The sequence below is a fragment of the Poecile atricapillus genome, chromosome Z (genome assembly GCF_030490865.1).
Source record: "Poecile atricapillus isolate bPoeAtr1 chromosome Z, bPoeAtr1.hap1, whole genome shotgun sequence".
Taxonomy (NCBI): Eukaryota; Metazoa; Chordata; class Aves; order Passeriformes; family Paridae; genus Poecile; species Poecile atricapillus.
Genome location: NC_081289.1, coordinates 85,496,063 through 85,516,347, shown reverse-complemented (window position 1 = coordinate 85,516,347; position 20,285 = coordinate 85,496,063). Strand labels below are relative to the sequence as shown.

The 20,285-nt window shown below is 41.1% G+C and overlaps 1 protein-coding gene across 5 annotated transcripts; it reads right to left on the bottom strand.

Moving 5' to 3' along the window:
• Window positions 1-516: 516 nt before the first annotated feature.
• ZFAND5 (zinc finger AN1-type containing 5) lies at window positions 517-16,954 on the bottom strand. Of its 5 annotated transcripts, none has more exons than XM_058864975.1 (6): window positions 16,714-16,954; window positions 13,569-13,726; window positions 13,012-13,123; window positions 12,510-12,607; window positions 2,426-2,551; window positions 517-2,175 (listed from the first exon to the last, which is right to left on the bottom strand). In XM_058864975.1, exons 2-6 carry the CDS (start codon window positions 13,717-13,719, stop codon window positions 2,027-2,029), a joined length of 636 nt encoding a protein of 211 aa, XP_058720958.1. In that variant the 5' UTR covers window positions 13,720-13,726; window positions 16,714-16,954; the 3' UTR covers window positions 517-2,026. The 5 variants fall into 5 exon arrangements, with proteins under 5 accessions (XP_058720958.1, XP_058720960.1, XP_058720961.1 ...); XM_058864977.1 differs by lacking the exon at window positions 16,714-16,954 and adding an exon at window positions 15,470-15,617; XM_058864978.1 differs by lacking the exon at window positions 16,714-16,954 and adding an exon at window positions 15,322-15,452.
• Between the last annotated feature and the right edge of the window lie 3,331 nt (window positions 16,955-20,285).

Genomic DNA, 20,285 nt, shown 5'->3' with positions numbered 1-20,285 from the left:
ACATATTACTGATTTCTGATATAAGCAATTTTTACAGATCATCCAGTACAGACGACATCTTCCTCCATTGCAACATGTGCAGTGTACTGTATCCTGTTCCTTCCTTCCTGGAAAGGATAAACCAGGTACTTTTACCTCCTATATCTGGTTGTGGACACAGACAGTAGCTCTGCCAAGGTCTGCTGGTGAGGACGTAGGTGTAACAGTTTAGTCAGTGTACTAGCTCTATCGTGACAGATCCACTGGAACTAAGTTAGCAGTTTATTGCTAATACTTTCCTTTTCTCCCTTTAAAGCATATGATTGTTTACGGCATTTTTGTCAGGTCATCAAGTAGTTACCTGCATTCCAGTTGCTTATGCAATTTGTCTCACGAAAAGCTGGTATAACTAAATAAGGACATGGGTAAGGTTATACATAAGACAACATCTGTAAGAACTTATATTAAGCTTTGCATTGAGCCTCTGCAAGGTCACATTCTCATTAGAGCAAGAACTAAAACCAATGGACTACCATAAAAGGAAATATTTCCTTCTGTACATTATTTTTATTATTTACATAATACAATATAGCATAGATGCTGGGTAGCTTATGTGCAATACATAAATATGAACTATCTGTACATGTTTGCATATCTAATAACTCAGAAGAACAAAGTTAGAAGCGAAAACCTGACGCTTTTAATAGTGAAGTAAAAACCAAGACTGAACACTGGCAATAAAAATCAGGCCAGAAGTAGTGCCTTGTGTACGTATGTAACTATTTACAGATGAGAACAGGCATTACCACAACACTAGTCTAAACTGTATTTGTTTATATAAAAAAACCAAGTTTCATACATCACAAAAACCCCTTCCATTATAACACAGAAGTGATATATATTACCAGACAAGCATCAGTGAAGAATACTGCCTTTTCTAGAGTTGTTATTGTACAATGCCAGATAACGCAGCCCATGCAATACACCCAAGAACACTACAGTCCTATACCCAAGTACAATTAAAAATGATAAAAGCAGTCCTCCAAGAGTGGTTCCAGCTACCATTTAAGTCTACAGCAGCCATGTTAGGTATGGTTTTCCATGCAGAACGGTGCAACTGTTACATTTAAAACTAGAAAAATTAATTCCTAATATTCTTCTGAACTTGGAACACACAGAACATAAGTAATACATGAATAGTAAACTGCTCTAGTATTTCAGCAACTTATTTAGACCCGTGTTGCTGGATAGAGATGATGTGATATGTCTAGAAACATTTGTAACTGTTTTTTGAAAACCAGTCTTACAATATTGTGCTACACAACATTTTTAGCTATGCAAGGAAAAGCAGACAACTCTGTTGCAGGCCAGTTCAGAAGCTCCTAATGGGACATTTCCTTTGGGAACTTTTTTCTAGATTCTAAAGTTAATGTAATCTTTTACAAAACAATTTTCCTCTCACATGTTTCTGATTTTTTCCATTTTGCTCAGTGCAGTTTTTAAGTGACTTAAATATGGCATTGACACTCATGTTACTGGGATGGTAGACCCATCTACACAGCATTCTGCTGGAAAACTAAAATGGAGTGTGGCAACTAAAAGTAGAATGAGATTTTAAATGATAGAAGTAGACTGCCAACTGTTTTGATGTATCCTTCTCCAAAACAGGCATATAACATTAACCGAACATTAAACAACTCATGCACATCTCAAAAGGCAGAGCTGCTGCACACATGCAGATTGCATACATCTGTTTGGCACATGTGAACTAGAGTATGTCTCTGTGCATGTGTATTCCTGTGCAGGTTTCTGATCATCCATCTATTCTGGGGAGGGCATATATCTATTTTCAATGGCTGTATCTATCCAATTCTGCCTGTATCAAACACCCAAACATTTGAAGTATTGTTTAGACAGACAGGACTAGAAGTAAAACTCTGGAAAACAAAGGAAAATGATCATGCACCTGCTCTTTTCATGTTTTTAGGATGTATTGAAAAAAAAAGCCCCACAAAGAGTCAGTCAGTCTTTTCACAAGCAGATTAATTTATATTCTCTGAATTTTTTCAGCCACCACGACTGGATTCTCTTTTCTGATTTTTGCTGCAGCTTCTGCTTTATAATCATATGGGCAATTATGCTTGTCAGAATAACGGTGAAGTCCACAAAATAGGTTTCCACATCGACAGTCAAATCCTGTACACAGAAAAAGAAGCAACGTTACTAAGAATATTAGTTTTTAATTAAGGATATTAAGGGTGCAGTCACTACATATGCATATGTCTCTCTACTATGACATACAAAGTAAGAAAAAGTTTACTTAATCATGTGAATTGTGAAAAAGCAGCTAAATTTAACAGAACATGGATTTTGCCAAGTTTAATCTAGCAAGAGGTAGATTCATGAAATCATGCAAATTTGTTTAAAATTGACAGTATCCTCATACCTGTAAGGCCAACCTTCTTCCTGCACATGAAACATCTGTTCTTCTTTGGTTTCGGCAGTTCAGCAGCTCTCTCTTCACTTTCTGAAGTACCAGGCTGAGAAACTGATGGACTTGGTTGAGTAACAACTGTTAAAGCATGTAAAGGAAATAAGGGTTAAATTTGCTTTTTCTGACTTCACTAGGTATCCAGTAGTATGCATACATTAAGTATTAATTCACCCACTACATAGACTTAGGTCTAAAAATGTGAATCAGAAATAAGGATTTTTAGGTACTTTATTCATCCCTTCGGACTCTACTTGAGATACTCTGATTTTTCCCCATGTTTCAGCCAACTAGAAAATATATGGCACTTATTCATTTCATTATACCTTTATGGGCTTGAAAAGCACAACAGAAATTCCATGTACACATTTCATATTTGAATAAATCATATTATCAAGCAACACTTAAATCTAAAACAGTACCAATACTGTCACAGCTGAAGTTGCTGCACACAGGTACCTCTGTAGGAAATATAACTAACAGGAATATATTTTGGAAAAAAATGAAATTCAGCAATATGTTCCTGCTATAGCAGTGGGTTGTTCTGCCACTTCTGCAGTGAAGTCAGGTATCTAAAGCAACTCACCAAGACAGCAGCTAGGAAGCTAAGACAGCTGCTAAGAAGTTAATTCTGTGACAGACCCAGAATACAGCTACAAAATACACTGTTCAAAAGAGCCTTCATTTAAATAATGAAGTACAGATTTGTATTGCATATGTGTATTTTTTTGTAAAATAATTGTAATTTATTCAGTTTCAGTGTTCAAGCAGGTACAGTCAAAATGAATACTTTCGTAATTGCCTCTTTAGACATCTTTAGAACATCTTTAGACATAGCTGTTTTATTGAAAAACATGTTTTTCCCCCAAAAAATTTAATTTTTAAAATTGATATCCTCTTCATATCCAAAACTGGAATTAAGGAAAGCTGAGAGATGCACTTGTACACCACTGTAATACCTGCTCTTGGTACGAGTTTGCTGAGCACTCCCAGTGTATGATAACATCTATCACATGTCTATTAACTACATAATACACTTCATAATAAATGGAGTATATAAGCCTCAAGGATGTATTTGCAATTAACTTCACACAAATATAATTTGATTAGATTCTTTTGAATAGTTCTTGTTTTTAAAATTGTGCTTGTATTGTCATAGAAAACTTCACAATTCACCATACAACAAGAAAGGCCCCAGGCAGGACTTCATAACCCAAACAAGACTTTTAAGCAACAAACTCTCAGAAGTAACAGGGACCCTTCAGTGCCCATCACCAAAAAATTTTATGCAGCAAAACAAATGACTGCTAATACTTTCTTATACTTCTGTATTATAGCAACAGTCCTAATGAAGAAGCAAGGTCATTTACCTGCCTTTTTTGTCACATCGCAGATATTTTACAGCTTCGTTTTTTGTGAAAACCATTTGTTTTGATGAAGATTTTCAAGATGAAAATCTTGAAAATCTGAACATGAACAAATATGACACTCTAAACTTGTCCTTAAATCCTAAGAAAATCAGTGTTCAGCCCCAGTTTGTCTACCAAAAAGCCTGTGACAAAAATTTGGTTTAACAGCCAGCAATATCACAAAGAGAATGTACCTGTTGGATGTTATGCACTTTGACCAACAGCCATCAGATATGGCCTTAAAAAAATAAAAATACTAAACACCTCCCCAAAAGCAAATCTTTTTAAAAGACTTGTTACATTGCTAGTTTGTTTCAAAATGAAATGCTAATTGTAAGCCAAGACAGATGAATAAGAGGAACCAGAAACATGCACATTGCCATTTGGTGTGTAGTTAGCTAAGGGAAAGCTTCATCTGTGCCAAAACCAACTTAAAAAATTTGATGTTGTTGCACGCTGTTTCAATCATGTGCAAAAGAAAATGTAGAGGGGGGAAAATGAACAGTGACATAAAGTCATTTACAACATGCACTAAGAGAAAATGAGAAAAGAACCATTTATATCACTGCCTAACACATGTTAACAAGGAAGCAAAAATTAAAACAGCAACTTCCTAGGAATTACCAAGTCAAAAAGACAGCTTAGTAGATCACTCTACTACAAAACACAGCTTCTGAGAACAAATTAATCCAGGGAAAATGTTACCAATTACTACAGGTATACTTCCATCTTTGCATCAAGAAACTGCAACAATGGCAGCCCACAATATGTAAAGTGATGACAGTGATCCTCAGAAACTGTAGCAGCACATTTCCTGAAAGGGCTGCTGAACAGGATCCTTCCCCCATTACTAAAACATCTTTCAAGGAGGAAAAGCAGTACACAACATGCAGTAATGGTCACTAAAAGGGGGGACAAGAGGGGACATAGCTCCCTAAATACAAACTAAAATGTTCCATTTATTACTTTCCAAGAATAAAGGATTCTCCTATTATTTCATGCCAGGAGACTTTAGTCTGATTGGCTTTTATGATGTTAAGTGTTCATAAATGTGCTTCTGAGTAATGGTGAGGACAGAAGAAAAAGCTGCCTACTGTGTCCCCTAAAGCTCAGAACAAAACTCCTTTTTCATCAACCTGTAGATGAAAAATACTGAAAACTGTAGTTGTTCTGCCATGACATCAGAAGCCCACTTAAATCAAAATACTGTTCTCACAAAAGGCTTCCTTTAACACAGAAGACAAATCCAACTGGACAAGTGCAATTCCAGTCCTCAAGACAGTAAATTTAATTCATGCCAGAAATCACACAGTGTTAAACGAAGCGCTCTGAAAATTTATCTATCACTACAGAATGGGTAGCTGAAGAGGCCAAAAGCTGGAAAATAGTGGCTACTGGTATCTGTTGACCTGCTTCCTCAGTAACAGTGCTCAGATGAAGCAAACTCCTCACCACTAAAACTTCTTGCCACTGTAAAAGAGCTCATACCGGCATGCATGGGCTTTCTCATCCTGATCTCCAATCTGCAGGAACATGGATTTGAAGGATGGACTATGTTGTGGATAAGGAATTAACTGTATGGACACAACCAGAGAAGTGTGGTCAATGGCTATATGTCCAGGTGGAGACTAGTGAGCCAGGTGGAGACAGAGCCCTCAGGGCTCTGTCTTGGGACCCCTCTCTTGGACATCTCAATCTGTTACACAGAAAGTAGGATTAAGTGCACCCTCAGCACCAAGGAGGGACAGGGAGATCTGGACAAACTTCAGTAATGGACTCAAGACCTGTCCATCTACTCTACATTAGATTCCACCTGGAGTGCTGAACCCAGCTCTGGAGTCCTCAGCACAGGAAAGATGTCATTCTGCTGGGTTAACACCATAAGAGGGTCACGAAAATGTTCAGGGGACTGAAGTGTCTCTCCTATGAAGCAGAGCTGAGAAAGGTGGGGTTGCTCAACATGGAGATGACAAGGCTCTAGGAATACCTTATTGAAGCCTTTCCATGCTTAGAGGGCTTGTAAAACAGAGGGATAGATTTACACATGGGCAGATAGTGACTGGACCAGAGGAAAAAGTTTTCAATTACAAGAGAGAATTGTATTAGATGTTAGACAGAAATTCTTTAAGAGTAGTGGTGCACAGGAACGGAGGTTAGAACTAGACAATCTATACAGCCCTTTCCAACCCAAATGGTTTTATGGTTCTGTGTAGCCCCCTCCATCACCTTGGTCATGTCCACTCCTGTCTCTGGCTCAAGACCTGCAAAGATTTACTTCACTCAAATTTTACCAGATCACGTCTCCTACTACAATGCCAGAAACTTTAGGAACAACTCATTTCCAGAACTGGCTTTTATTAACAAATATTTTGGTCTTAAATGATTGCCTGTAAGCACTATAAAGATGCATTACCATCATGCCCAACAATCACTATTACCCTAGCAAATCAATGATAAATTAATGTAACATAATCATATACTAGAAGTGGATGCCTGAATAAGTCTACATGCATGCATATCATAAATTTAGGAAGTTCTCCTTCAAATTTAGCCTAAAGATAAGACATCTTTACAGGAGGAACAGCAAGGCCACTGATAGAACCAGTCAGCCACATAACAAAGTACAACAGCTACTCAGTCTGTATGCAAAAAGGTTCTACAAGCTGGGAATAAAGCTCCTCTTAGACCCATAGGAGTGCCACTCAAAATTAAAAACCACTGTAAGAATGTTCAAAGCTGTCAGTAGTTTTTCTTATATAAAACAGTACAGCTGCTTAAAAAAAAACCATGTATCTTACCAGTATTACAGATTTCACACTGGACAGGAATGAATCTGATGTTTCAGTTGAAGAAGACACATTGAAAATAAATCAGTACTATTTTCAAACATTGCCCATATCAAAAGTGACCAGAAAGGGATACAAAAGTAATAGAATAAAGGTTTTAGAAGCTTCTCTGACTGAAGAAAAATTCAGCAAAATTAGATCTAGGCACCCTAAACTTCACAGATAACAGTGGCACAAATTCTTAAAAGCACAGGGGAAAGAAATTAATTTAAGGACCATGACTTGATAAAGCTAACTGCCAACTCCCACCACTGAAGAAATGGAAAACACAACAAGGGAGAAAAGGTAAAGTCAGAAGTTATCCAAAAGACATTAGATGCATTTCTGCTGTTCTGGAGCTGAAACAATAGCAGTAGTAGAAGTACTAGAAACAATACCATCCTCATACTGCACATTACCACAATTGTCCTGGTTTCAGTTGGGATAGAGTTGTTTTATTCTCAGGAGCTCGTATGCTGCTGTATTTTGGATTCAGTATGAGAATAATGCTGACAGTATTAATAACGCTAATGTTTTAAGTGTTGCTAAATAGTGCTTTTACTTTAAAACAAAGACTTTTCAGTGTCATGTGCTCTGCAAGCAAACAAGTACACAAAAAGATTGGAGGGAGCATCACTGGGACAGCTGACCGGAATGAGCTAACCAAAGGAATATTCCACACAACAGAACACCCTTCCCAATATATAAATAGGGGCATGTTGACCAAATGTAGTATGCATCACTTGTGAAGTTCCTGGGGTTTATTCTTCTTTCCCCTCTTTTCATCACAATTATATTGTTATTGTCAACAGTATTGCTTATTTTACTTTAATTATTAAGCTATTTTTACCTTAACCCACAGGGTTTAGTTTTTCCCCCCAAAATTGTCTTCCCCACTGGGGAACAAGAACCAAGTGAGTGACTGCACAGTACTTAGCTGCCAGACGGGGTTAATCTACCATAACGAAGTGCTTGTACATACAATTTTAGTCTAGAAAGATGGGCAGTACCTGTAATGCTTTATCAAGCTTTTGCTCAGGAACTACAACTGCTATTTCGACCTAGGTGCCAGCGATGGAAGGCTGCAGAACAAACCTCCATCATGCTTTCTTTCATGCTCAAGAGCAGGAACAGAAATGTTCTGCAGCATGCCACTCACATTCTGCAAGTCCAACCCTAACTTGTGTATTTGTGTATTTAATGTCTTAATTTAATATGCCACATTAACACAACATAAAGATTCCTTGGTTTCAGTATCACACAGAAACACAGTTTAATTTGGTTATTATGAAGACCTGACATGTGTGGTGTATCACCATTAGAATAATAATAATGTGCTATCACCAAAACACACAGCACCAGCATTTAGGTCCTCAGCTTTTCTGTATGCAGTGGACAGCTTCAGGGCTTACAGAGATTTCATTTCTGAAATTTTTCAATCAAGAGCATTTACCAAAGCTGTAGCAGACATGGGAAACATGAAGAAAAGCTAATTATTTTGAACACAATACGGAATTATCATATCAGAAAATGTTACTAATTCAACAGAACAGATTACAGAGAGAAACATGGTGAAATTACTATAGCCATGTGTGAAAACTAACCATAACTAACACGGCACTCATTACAACCAGATTTAAGGAACACCATGTACTTACATCTTGATCTTATCAGATCTCAAGCTACCATACTTACATCTTACAGTATTACCTGCAACACACTGGCTCTACATAGCAAAGCAAGAGTAACCCATTATAGGGTCTCTCAACCAGAATGCCTAACAGCTGTAGTAGAGCTCTAACCCTAAGAGCTTGATAGAAAACAAAGGGGTGCCAACCACCATCGCCTGCTGTCTTCTAACACTGCTGTGGCTGAATGAAAGGATAGGTTACAGCAGGGATGGAAGTTACCAGTAATTAAGTATTTTTAAAATACTTAATTTACACAATACCATTATCAGTTCAATTTCTGGTTCACTTTTTTATAAGCAATACTACTTGCATGTAACACTACTTGCTAAACAAGAGCATTACTGCATTAAAAAACCCAACCCAACTCCAAAACCCCTAAATAACAGCAACAAACAACCAAAAAGTACTAGTCCCTTGAGCCAGTGCTGATACTATGTATGGAAACACTGACAGACCTGACTAGAGGCTGACCATTCAGCAAAGTATTCACCTGCAAAAGGTCTAAGAAAATGCTAATAATATGCTATGCATTAAAACAATACAATTGTTTAAATAAACTTGTTTTCAAAAACATTGATTTTTAGTGGTGTATTGGTTTTGCATGGCCTGGTTTTGGTAGCAAGAGGCTACAGACGTTACTTCTATCAGAAAATGGTAGAAGTTTCTTCCAAGTCTGGCAGAGCCAATCTCTGGTGGCTCCAAAGGGGGGTGTGCCCCTTTGTGGCCAATCAGAAATGGTGGCAACATCTCTGTGGTAACATATATAAGCAGAAAGAAAAACAGAAGCTGTTGCACAGTTGCGATTCCATCCAGAGAAGAGTGGAGTGACAACATCTGAGAAGAACAACTCTGCAGACACCAGGGTGAGTGGGGAAGGACAGGCAGGAGGTGCTCCAGGTGTTAGCCCGTGGTGCAGCAGCTAAGCCTTTGCAGCCCCTGGAGATCCACAGGCAGGCAGAGATCCACCCAGAGGCCAGGGAGGATCCCCCCACCAGAGCAGGGGGGATGCCTGAAGGAAGGCTGTGACCCCATGGGAGACCTGTGGAGAGAGGAGCCCTGCTCCCATGCAGGAGCAGGCTGTCCTTGAAGGACTGCACCCCATGGAAAAGCGACCCACACTGTGGCAGTTTGAGGGGTGCCATTGCCCATGGGATGGGCTCGTGTTGCAGCAGTTCTCAGGGAGCTGCTGCTCATGACATTGACTCATGCTGAAGAAGTTAATGGAAGAACTCTCTTCAGTGGGAGGGACTCCTTGGTGCAGCAAGGTGCAATAACGCCTCTCTGTGAGCAGTAGGAGCCTCAGGTGATAAACTGACCACAACCCCCATTTATTCCCTGGCCCCACTGGGGTAGGAGGTACAGAGCTAGGGGGTGCGTAAAGCGGGCGTGGGGGAAAGGTTTTAAGGTCTGTTTTTATTTCTCATTATCCTATTCTGATCTTTTTAACAATAAACTATCAGTCTGTTTTGCCCATGATGGTATTCGGTGATCTCTCCCTACCCTTATCTCAACCCATTAACCCCTGATTTTATTTTCTCTTCCCTGTCCAGCGATGGAGGGGAGTGATAGAGAGGATTTGGTGGGTGCCTGGCATCCAGTCAGACACAGTCCACTACAAGTTAAAGAAAACAACCATGAGAGCTACAACCAAGTTACTATCCACTATGCCTTTCTTCAGATGTTAGTGTACAATTAATTGTCTTGGCATTGGATTTGTTCTGAAGGTGAATCCAGGTTGCAACCTCAACCTGAGCAAAGAACAAAAAAACCAAAATCCCAACAAAATCAAAAGAAACAAGCTTGTCAAGCTTCATAGCTTAATTTTTTCTTAATTTCTCTACGTTCTTGTCAGTTGTTTCAGTTCCAAAAGCAAAAAAGTATAGTTTTATGCTACAAGACTGCAAAAAAATAAGCAGTTACTAGATGAAATCCTTCTTTTAAACCTTCTGATTCATAAGGGAAGCATACAGAATTTCTTTTGTTAATGAACATCTGGCAGAAGAGAATGTGACTTCATACTCTTGAAGATACAGCTCATGATCTATTACCATCTGGTTATGAAATTGTCCCTAGTGTCAGGATATGCTATCAGCTACACTGTATTTCATTAACAACTCCGTGACTGCATTATCTTAGAGAATCACACCTCAAAGAAAGTATTAACTTTTGTTGCTCTAGGTGATGAGAATTATTTACTGTTGTTCTAGTTTGTCCCTGAGAGACCAACACAAAATGGAAAAAAATCTGCCTAGTCCAGATACACCAGGAATATTTTTTATAAAAAGTCTAGGACAGTTTCTCTTGTGCCTGCAAGACACACAGTAATGCACCACTAAATATAGTCAACACTGCTAATTTAAGATGTCCAACAAATCCTAAGAATAGTATATAAGGACATTATCTTATGCTGTCTAGGATCTGTGCCAAACAATAATACTTAAAAGGGAACTTGGGCATTAGAGCAGCTGAAGCTGCCTCATGAATTTACAGGTATGGTCTCTCAGGAGGCAGTTAGTTCTTCACGTTTTTTCCACAAGTATTTAAATTCTCTGGTAGTACTTCCAATCATCTCTACACAAACCTGTGACAGCTTTTACTGGTTTCAACCTGTGATATCATTTACTACAATTCCTAAGTATCTCTGAGCTGCTCTGGATTTTTTCCCTTGTTCTCATCGATAGTCAGTTGTGTGACCTATCATACAGCTGACCCACAGTACCTGAAAAGCAGGTTATGTATCAACAATAACTAAAGACCTTCTTTATGGCTGGCAAAATGACAACTGTCCTAAGAAAAGTAAAATCACCTATTACTGCTGCACTACTACTGTTTTATATATTCCTATTTCCTTCTTGACACATTCCAGTGGAATTTCCTAGCACAACGGGTTAATGAATACTGTTGCAAAGTCAAAATTACTTTTCAGTCACATAACAAAAGCCTTTTCAGATGACATCAGCTACAGAAAGTTTATAACTGCAAAAATTCCCTTTTAGTCCGTAAATAATGAAAAAACCCCAATATATTGTATAATTGTACTTTAGTTCATGTCACAGAACCTTGACTCAGCAAGACTTATGAAAATGGTAAAACCCTCTGTACAAATACTGAACAATTAAACATCAAGCATCAGACCAGTCTTTGTTGGCAAAGATAGAATTACATAAAAATCACTTTGATACAGTGCTTAGTAGCATCTTTCTGATGCCATTTTCATCTCAATGACTTCAAAACTGAAAAAAATAGATTTTATCTTCTGTTTGAGTAAACAAGGCTTCCTACTACATCAGCTTTTAGTTTTTAGAACTGTTTCAGAGCTGATAAATAAAATAAAGTCTGGATTTGTTACAGTACAAAACAAGTATGTTAAGATACCCATTTGAACAAACTGGTATGAATTCAGTTGTTCACCAGTTAGGTTAAGCAAGCTGCCTCTCCCTCTCTGCCTCACTCCCAGAATTAGTTTACACACTGAAGTTTCACTACTCCAGCTACAACTATCCAGCATGAGAATAAAACTGTTAAATGGACAATTCACACACAATTAAAGCTGCAACTACCTGCATCGCTGAAACAATGCACTGGTTATATCTAGGGACGACTCAATTAGTTCAAGAACCCTAAGCAACTTCTGTTCGTTTTTCTAAACCACATACTCTCCCTTCCCCCACAGCCTCACTCCTCTGTAGAATGGAATTTATTAAGCACCCTTCTCCAAACACAACAAGACATTTTGAGTCAGCTGGAACTGTTCTGCTAGATATTATAGCGTATCCCAACAGTTTGACTTCAAAACCGAACACCTTACCCTAACACAATTTTAGAGTGTCTCACTTCTAAAAACTGTCAGGGATCTAAAAACCCTCACGAGTGTCAGTTATTTTACCAACAGCATATATTTTAAAGCTTTTGTGGAACTACGGCTAGTAGTTCTTCTTCTTGATTCTGCAGAGATTCTTGATTTGCCGGATTCTTGATTCTGAGGAGACAGTACTCAAATGCATCTTAAACATATTTCTTAAGACCGTAACAGGAGACGGCTACTCAGAAAGTAAACAAACCCTCCACTTGTGTTAAGTCCCTGGTTGTGCCCAGTGTCAATCTGATAACATACCTGGCTCAGTCTCTGTTTTTGGTGTCAATTCTTCTTCTCTTGAAATGCTCATTTCTGTCATTTGCTGTGTTACAGGCAAAGCAGCAACAGGCACGTTTCTGTTTAAGCACAGTGAAACACATAATTTACATCAGCTTTGCATTCATAATAAAACCTTGAACTGTCCAGACCATTAATGAACTACTGGTTCAGTCATTACAAATATGCTATCCTGACCTATGTTTCTACCACCTTCAAAATACACTTCTTTATTCTATTTTAGTTTCCCTAGAAGAAAACAGGCAAGCCTGTAACAAATTAGTTCTGTACATAAACAAAAACCATTCTTTATACTGCAGCACTACACCAAATACCTGACTGATTTTTCACTTTACATGGATTCACAAAGCCCTGTCAGGTCCTTTTTCCTCTGCAGACACTCACTGCAACAGAGCAGGACTGCTGAAGGCCTCCCCGCACACTCACAGCTCATTCAGCCATCACAATACAACCTTAATTTTACCTTGTTTTTTCAGATGTGCTGCCAGCAGCACCTTCACAGTTGTTTAAGCTAGTGTCTGCTCTCTGTACAGATGCAGAGTCTGAGGTAGGACTGTTTGGACCACTGGTTGTTCCTATGTAACAAGAATTTGACAAGTTATGAACAAATTGCAGAAAACACATTAATCAAATAGTCTCCTATACAGCTACGAACTGCCTGCACACCATATTCAATGCAACTGCTTGTTACTTTTTACTTAGAGACACTTTTTACTTAATAACCAAACTACAGATTACATAAGAAAATTCTAACATAAGTGGCTAAATGGGAAAGCAAGTTATGGTTGTGGAAAGTATACGTGGAAAGCAAACCACAACACGTTACACAGAAATTATTTTTATCTTTATTGTGCATTAAAGTAGTATTCTCTTTGAATATTCAAACTGAATTGAACTGAAACTCTTCCAGTTTATTTTTCAGAAGTTATCCTAAAAAATGTTCTAGTATTCCTTGTAATCCTCTGTGTATCTTATTTCAAAAGAAATAAAGAAACCCCCAACAATTCCCCACACCCTTACCCATTGGGCTGATTCTACCACTATTCTGCTGTCGCTGAAGATGTTCTTTGTAGCAAACAGAACACATCCCATTTGTCCTAGGATTTCCATAAAATCCACATCCTGTACTACACAGCATAGGCCCTGGGGTCTGGTTTGTCTCCTGAGTCATCTCGATGCTGTAAATAAAACAATAAACTGCATTAGGAGCTGGCATATCACCAAAATCAATTACAGGGTTAAAAGTATTAAGAATTAAAAGAATTGTAAGTCTGTTCACCCTGCCCCACCAAGTGATATCACCATGGTAAAAGAGGGTTATATGAACATTAATATACCATGCTAGACCACAATTTATTGCTAAGTAACATCATTATGAACCTTTAAGACTAGTGTCATCATACTAATACTGAGAAATAATATACTTACTGAGCACTGAACTACATGTGAAGGTTAATTTAATTTGACAGCCAAAAAAACCTCCTTAACTACTACCTTCTAAGCACTAATAGGGACATGAAGAATAAGTAAGACTAAATTCATACCCACAAAACAGTTTTGGCAAACAACATAGCTTATTTTTGCAGGACTCCAGCAGAGCCAAGAGACTACAGCAGAAAAGCCCTGCTTTTTCAGTGCTTATCTCACATCATTTTGAGGCTAATTCCATACTAGCAGTACTTACTCTCATAACACTCTTTCAAGGGAGATAACATTAACAACTCCAAACTGTTGAGTATATTCTATTACATAACTTACACATTTACAAGAGAAAAAAACCAAACTTCTCTAATCAAGTTGTGTCAAGACTTCTAAGCTTCCCAGAGGCAGTCAGTGCCAAACATGTTAGAAATAAGATTTTCACCTTCACTGCCTGTTAACCTCTGCAAAGCAAGGTTAGTAGAAAACTGTAGAGCTGCCAAATCCTGGATTCCCAAGGGCAATAAAACTGGAACACAGTAATCATACATTTGCTACAAATTGAGGACATGTAATAATATTGCATTAAAATTTAAATTTAGTAGAAATGTGCATATGTCATCTGAAGACTTTGGATTGCTGTTTTTCTGCTCAGAAACTGTCTCAGTAAGAGATATTTGACGGCTGACACTTGCTAGAAGTCAAATATGCCAAAAGTGAATTTGTTACAGTGTAAATAAAAATGCTTCTAATTAACAGAGCTTGCAATTCAAGTAGTAAATTTATGCTTCCCTAGTACTGCAACTGCAACTGACAGGTACCTTTAGCTAAACTAAACTTCTTGGATCACAGTAAACCAAAACCAGGAGAAAGTAAACAAGTAAAACTCATCTTGTCTGCTGGTGGTCATAGGACCTAATCTTCCAGGTATAAATAGCTGTACTCTTTATAGCTTTGTAACACCTACCAGGTAAAAATAGCGTCCTTTCTGGCTACAACACGGCTTCACACTTATTCTGATACAGTTTTACAGCCAAACACACCAGTCAAGGGAGCTAGAAGAAAGCCTGAATCACGTAGAGGAAATCTAAAAAAAATTTGCCATCTTCGACAAGATGTAAACCTATGCCTATATAATACAAAAAAGCTTCTTCTGGCCTTTGGTTACCAACCAGCTAAGATCAAACGCCAAACGCACTGCCAACATCAACCGACTTGCTTAATTTCCAAGTTAACGCACTAAAACAAATTTCACCACTTACTAAATGTTGCTTTAGGTGCCAACTCTAATATTCTAGTACAAACTAGACACTCAGCTGCTCCTTTGGTCTGCAGAGTCTTCCACTTGCAATACCTACTCCTAACGGAACGACCAAGTCGTTGCTACCCAACGCAGAACAAGCCGTGCTTTTCCAGGCTCCGGGAGGCGACCGGCGCTTCACCCGCGTTTATTTTCAAGGAGCCTCCCGACAGCGGCACAGGCACCCCTGTCCACCGCTTACCGCAGCTCTGCGCCGGGCAGTGCCCGCTCGGCGGTGCCGGTGCCGCTGCCGCCGCGCTGGGTCGGTCACATGGGCGGACGAGCGCCTGCGCTTCCGCCTGTCAGGCGGCGGTGTGACGGGCCCGGGCCGCCCGGCCGCCCCCGCCGCCCGCTGAAGTCAGTCTCTATTTATATCTCCTGCAGGCCGCCGGCTCCGGTGGGAGGAGGCGCCGGCGAAATCCGACTGCCCTTTCCTTCCAAAGAGGAGTGGGGATAGAGGGTGCTGACCTGCAGCCCAGAAAATGCGGCATCATCAGCCCGCCGCCTCCCGCGATCGGCGCCCCGGGGCAACCATCTCTCCACGAATGCGCCCCGCAACCCGGGGCGGGTAGGATTACACCCAACCGCTCCTCTTCGAGAAGAGGGATAAAGATAATTGAGAAAAGGTCTCCTTCCACCAGCACCCCCGCCGTCACCAACCCAACTCGGAGAAGGATAAATCCCGTTAGCGACCCCGGCCGCGCACCTCAGTTACCACTTCGGCCCCGAGGCCATGGCCGGGCTGCCGCCGTCCCGCCGGGCAATCCCACACCGCCGGCGTAACGACAAAAACGAGGGCCCCAACACGCGCTGAAACCAGCCACAAAACCCGGGCACTGCGTTAGCAACGGGCTCACTGACCTAAATACCGGATTGCCTAAACATCCTCCTCCCGAAGAGGGGTCACGATAAACACGAGAAACACATGAACAAAACAAAAGGAGGATGCGCAAGGGCTGCGCGGGTCACTCGTCGTCACGGCCGCGCTCGGGCGAGGCAGAGCCCCGCGTCGGTACGGGGGAACCGAACTGGCGCAGGGCGCTCCCCAGGCGGGTGCAGTCCGGTGGCTGACTCAGACAAAAGCGGGGGGCCCTGCCAAGCGCCCGCAGTACCGCGCGTCTTAGCTGCGTCGCCCACCCCCTCCGCCTCCTCCGACACCCGGACACAAAAGACCCGCGAGACTGCCGGGCAGGAGCGGTGGCAGCGGGCGGGGAGGTGGCCGGCCGGGCCGCTCCTCGCAACCGCCTGAGTCACGGTCGGCCCCGCCGCCGGCAGGCCCCACGCCGCCGCCAGACACAGGAACCTCATTGTCTCGCCGCCTGCGCTGCCCCGCACCGGCCCCGCCGAAGGACGAACGCAACGAGGCCGCCCAAGAGGAGGCCCGGGCACACCTCGCCGCGGTGAAGGCCCCGCGAAGCCGAGCCCAGCCTGCCACATCTCACCCACCTGTTCCCGGCGGGGGCCACAAACCCCGCGGCGGCCGCCGGAGAAGGAGCCGCCGATAGCTCCGGGCGGTCGTGGGGAGAGCGGGGGTTGCGGGGCGCGCCGGGCTGGCGGCCGCGCCGCCGCCGCTTCGCTTCTTTGTTCCCGCAGCGGCAGCGGCGGCCGTGTCGGCAGCGACGCGAGGCGGGACCCGCCGAGCGTGGAAGGCGGGCGGCGGGAAAGCGCTGGCGGCGGGTGGGTGGGGAGGGGGAAGAAGAAGACAGCGACCAGGAGGAGGAGGAGGAAGAGGAGGAGGAAGAGGAGGAGGAGGAGGAGGGAGGAGCCCAGTCCGCCCGGCGGACGCGGCTCCTCCCCCTGCCGGCCCGCCGGTGCATGCGTGCTGTCGGCCCGCGCTCCGCCCGTTGCCGCTGTGGGGCGGTGCGGGCCCGGGGCAGCGCCGGCCGTTCTCTCCCGGGGACACGTCACGGAGCACGGCAGCCCCGGGCGGCTACTGCTTACCGCTAGGTGTCCGAGGGACACCCGGCACACCGCGGCACGTCGAGTCCTAGGGAGCGTAGATTGCCTAAAAAATAGCGTTTTCTTGGGTATTTCTTTCTTTTTGTTTGACCTAAATTTGCCTACAAGATCCAGGCGTCTTGTGGGATGAAAAGTAAAAATGCAGGAGCATTGCCCCGGAACGGAAGAGAACTTCCAATTTAAATAATAATTTCTGATTATAAATTTCAATTCAATTTGTCTGATAACATAGTCCTTTCACTGCTCTGAAAAGCAGAGGTACACACACACAAAAAAAAAAAGAATAATGAAGTAACTGTACATTTTACTTAATCCAATGATAATGAGCTAATGCTACTTGCTATTTTGGACAGAATCTTATACTCAAATGGTTAGTACCTTGCAAATACTGCCTTGGAGACCGTTTTTGTGATGTTTGGAAGGTCAGGGACCCATAGAAGGAGGACGCTCCCGGGTAAGCCTAGGATTTTACCACAAGGAGCAAGAGAATATGTGTATCCTTAGAAGCCACAGCTTCAGCAGATGACGGTGATTTTGGACCTTCTGTTGTTTGCTTAGCAGCAACACAAGCAAGCTGCCTTCTGAGGAAGTGGGTGACTGGTTCAAGGATGCACTTTTAAGGAAGTCTTCTTTGATGAGCGCACTCATTGTAGATCGGAATCATACTGCTTCAATTGTCCTACGCTTGTTGTTTCTGGTTGTATGTTGTGAATTCTTCAAGAATGTGGGTACCTAGAACTTGGCAGATGAGGCAAGCAGGAAATAAGTGGCTTGGGAATCTGTCCAGGATTCCAGACACTCCTTTGAAAGACTGTAAGCTCACCTCCTGATGATGGGCATCTGTCCTCTGAGAAGACTTGAACCATAGCATTCCTGAAATGTTTTGATGGAGATACATTGTTTTTAGATGTACATGGTGTGCAGTCCAGCGGAGGGATGAGTGACCATCTTTCCCACAGATTCTTCTCTAAAATGTGTTGGACTACTTTATGGCATATAATTTAAGCTTTAACCTAAGAAGGATAGTAGAAGACTGCCAGTACTTTCTCCCTGCTACTTTCTTCTGTGATGCAGACATTTGAGTATCTCACCTCTGTTGTGGGGATTAAAAGAAATGTAGAGGATGACTAGACTACAGGGTCTTTGTTTTTCTGTTTACTTTCTTTTACTGAAAGTATTGTGAACTCCTATTTCAAGGTGCAACAAGATAATAGTTAATTATTATTATAATTATACATATTATTAAAATATTAGAATTATTATTACTATGGTATAATTTAAGGCATGCTGAGTTGTGAATCTCTGTGACTGTGGTGAACGAGTGCTTCAGTGAAACTGGCTGTGTTGATCCTGGCCAGTGCTTCTCAATTTCCTCTCCTTGTTGTGCCAATGACACATCAGGCTTATCCAGACTTATTTTGATTTTCAGAGTTTACTGTGCTCCCAAAAGTTGTGTCAGGACTATTCTGTGTTGACGGACTATTCTGCATGGTATTCTCTTTGTGCAAATCCTCCCATTCTGCTCTCATATCTTTCATTTTCAACCCTCAAGACCTCTTTTTAATATATGATACTTTAATAATTTTGTACCTTGTTTTCTGATAGTGCTTTAAATAGTTTTGCATCAACAGTGGCTGGCACATGTACTAGTTTAATTTCTCTAGTGACTGCGTTACTTTAAAACCAAAATCAATGCACAGAATATAATCCGTGGTTTGATAGTCTGTACTTGTGGCTGGAAAGCTATGTCTGTCCATAGGTATTACAGATCTCTCCATCCAACTCTTTTCTGCAACATTCAAGGAAGAAGCCCATGTTTGCATGTTTCTGTCATCCAAAGCGCTGCAGTTGTTTAAGATACTTAGATGATCTGAGTCAGTAGTGTCCAGAGTGGGATACATGAGATAATATAATGGGGTACTGGAAGAAGATACTAGAACTTCAGTAATGTATGTATACAACTGATAAAATAAATACATGCACACTTGGTGTGTGTGCTCAAAAATGCTTTACTATAGGGATGCATCAAAAAAGTGAAGTTATAGAAATATTTTTATGTCCCACAGAAATCGAAGTGCCCTGAAAAATTTATCACTGGAGACCACTGATCTAAATTATGCCAGGTTTTTGTTGTTTATTTTGTTTTGTTTTGTTTTTAATGCAATGAGAAGATAATTATTTGCTTTATTTGTCCATGTATCTTCCTCTCAATTATTTTCCTGAGAAAAATTGCTGTACTAGTAATGTATATCTACTTCTCTTGAGAAATCCTGATAGATTTTTTTTTTATTTTAATATTTTTTTTCTTCTATTAAATAGGAGTCAGATAGACTCATTTAGGCTGCAGGAAATTTCTACCCACTCTAGGACTTTATTTTTTGTATCTAACTATTAAAACATTGCCTTAATTTGGCTTGTTGGATTTTTCTGTATTTTTGTGCATCTCCTAAGCAAAGACCAAACTGTATTTGTGTTGTGGTATGACCACACACCCTGATACAGAGAGCCTGAAACATGGCCAGTCCTGGAGAATCAACAAGTATGTTTTAATTTTTCACAAAAGAGACGAGTATTTTGAGGTGGGTGTTGTAGCTGTAGTGTTGATCGGTAAAGAGGTCAGAGGGATGAGCAGAGAAGCTGCAATACGAAAGCAGGTGAATCTGCAGCACCTGTTTGTTCAATACACGTGAACAGAGTTCTCATTCACATAATACTCATGGTGGTGGCAACATTTTTTTGTCTGTCTATCTGTACAGACCCTGCTAAGCTACCCAGTTCTACCTGTGGACAGAGTGTGCCTTTCTTAATACCTTTCCTTATGACTGATGTAATTGTAAACTAGGGGTTTTTGACTGATACTAGGATTAATGTCATACAAATAAATTTGTCAGGGCACCGCAATTATTTAGATTTCTGCGTGACATAAAAACATTCCTACAACTTCACTTGGAGCAGTTCACCTTTCTGTCTTTTCAAAGTGGGATTCCTTTGAGCTAATTTGTATATGTGAATTATAATTTGCTTACCACAGGTATGTAAATATTTGGCAAGATATTGTC

What these genes read in the sequence shown, in the direction of transcription:
- ZFAND5 (XM_058864975.1), bottom strand. Translation starts at nt 13,719, where the DNA reads ATGACTCAGGAGACAAACCAGACCCCAGGGCCTATGCTGTGTAGTACA. An exon ending in AAAAACAGAGACTGAGCCAG is followed by an intron (nt 2,552 to 12,509) that starts GTATGTTATCAG and finishes ATGCTTTAACAG; the next exon opens with TTGTTACTCAACCAAGTCCA. An exon ending in GAAGAAGGTTGGCCTTACAG is followed by an intron (nt 2,176 to 2,425) that starts GTATGAGGATAC and finishes TTCTGTGTACAG; the next exon opens with GATTTGACTGTCGATGTGGA.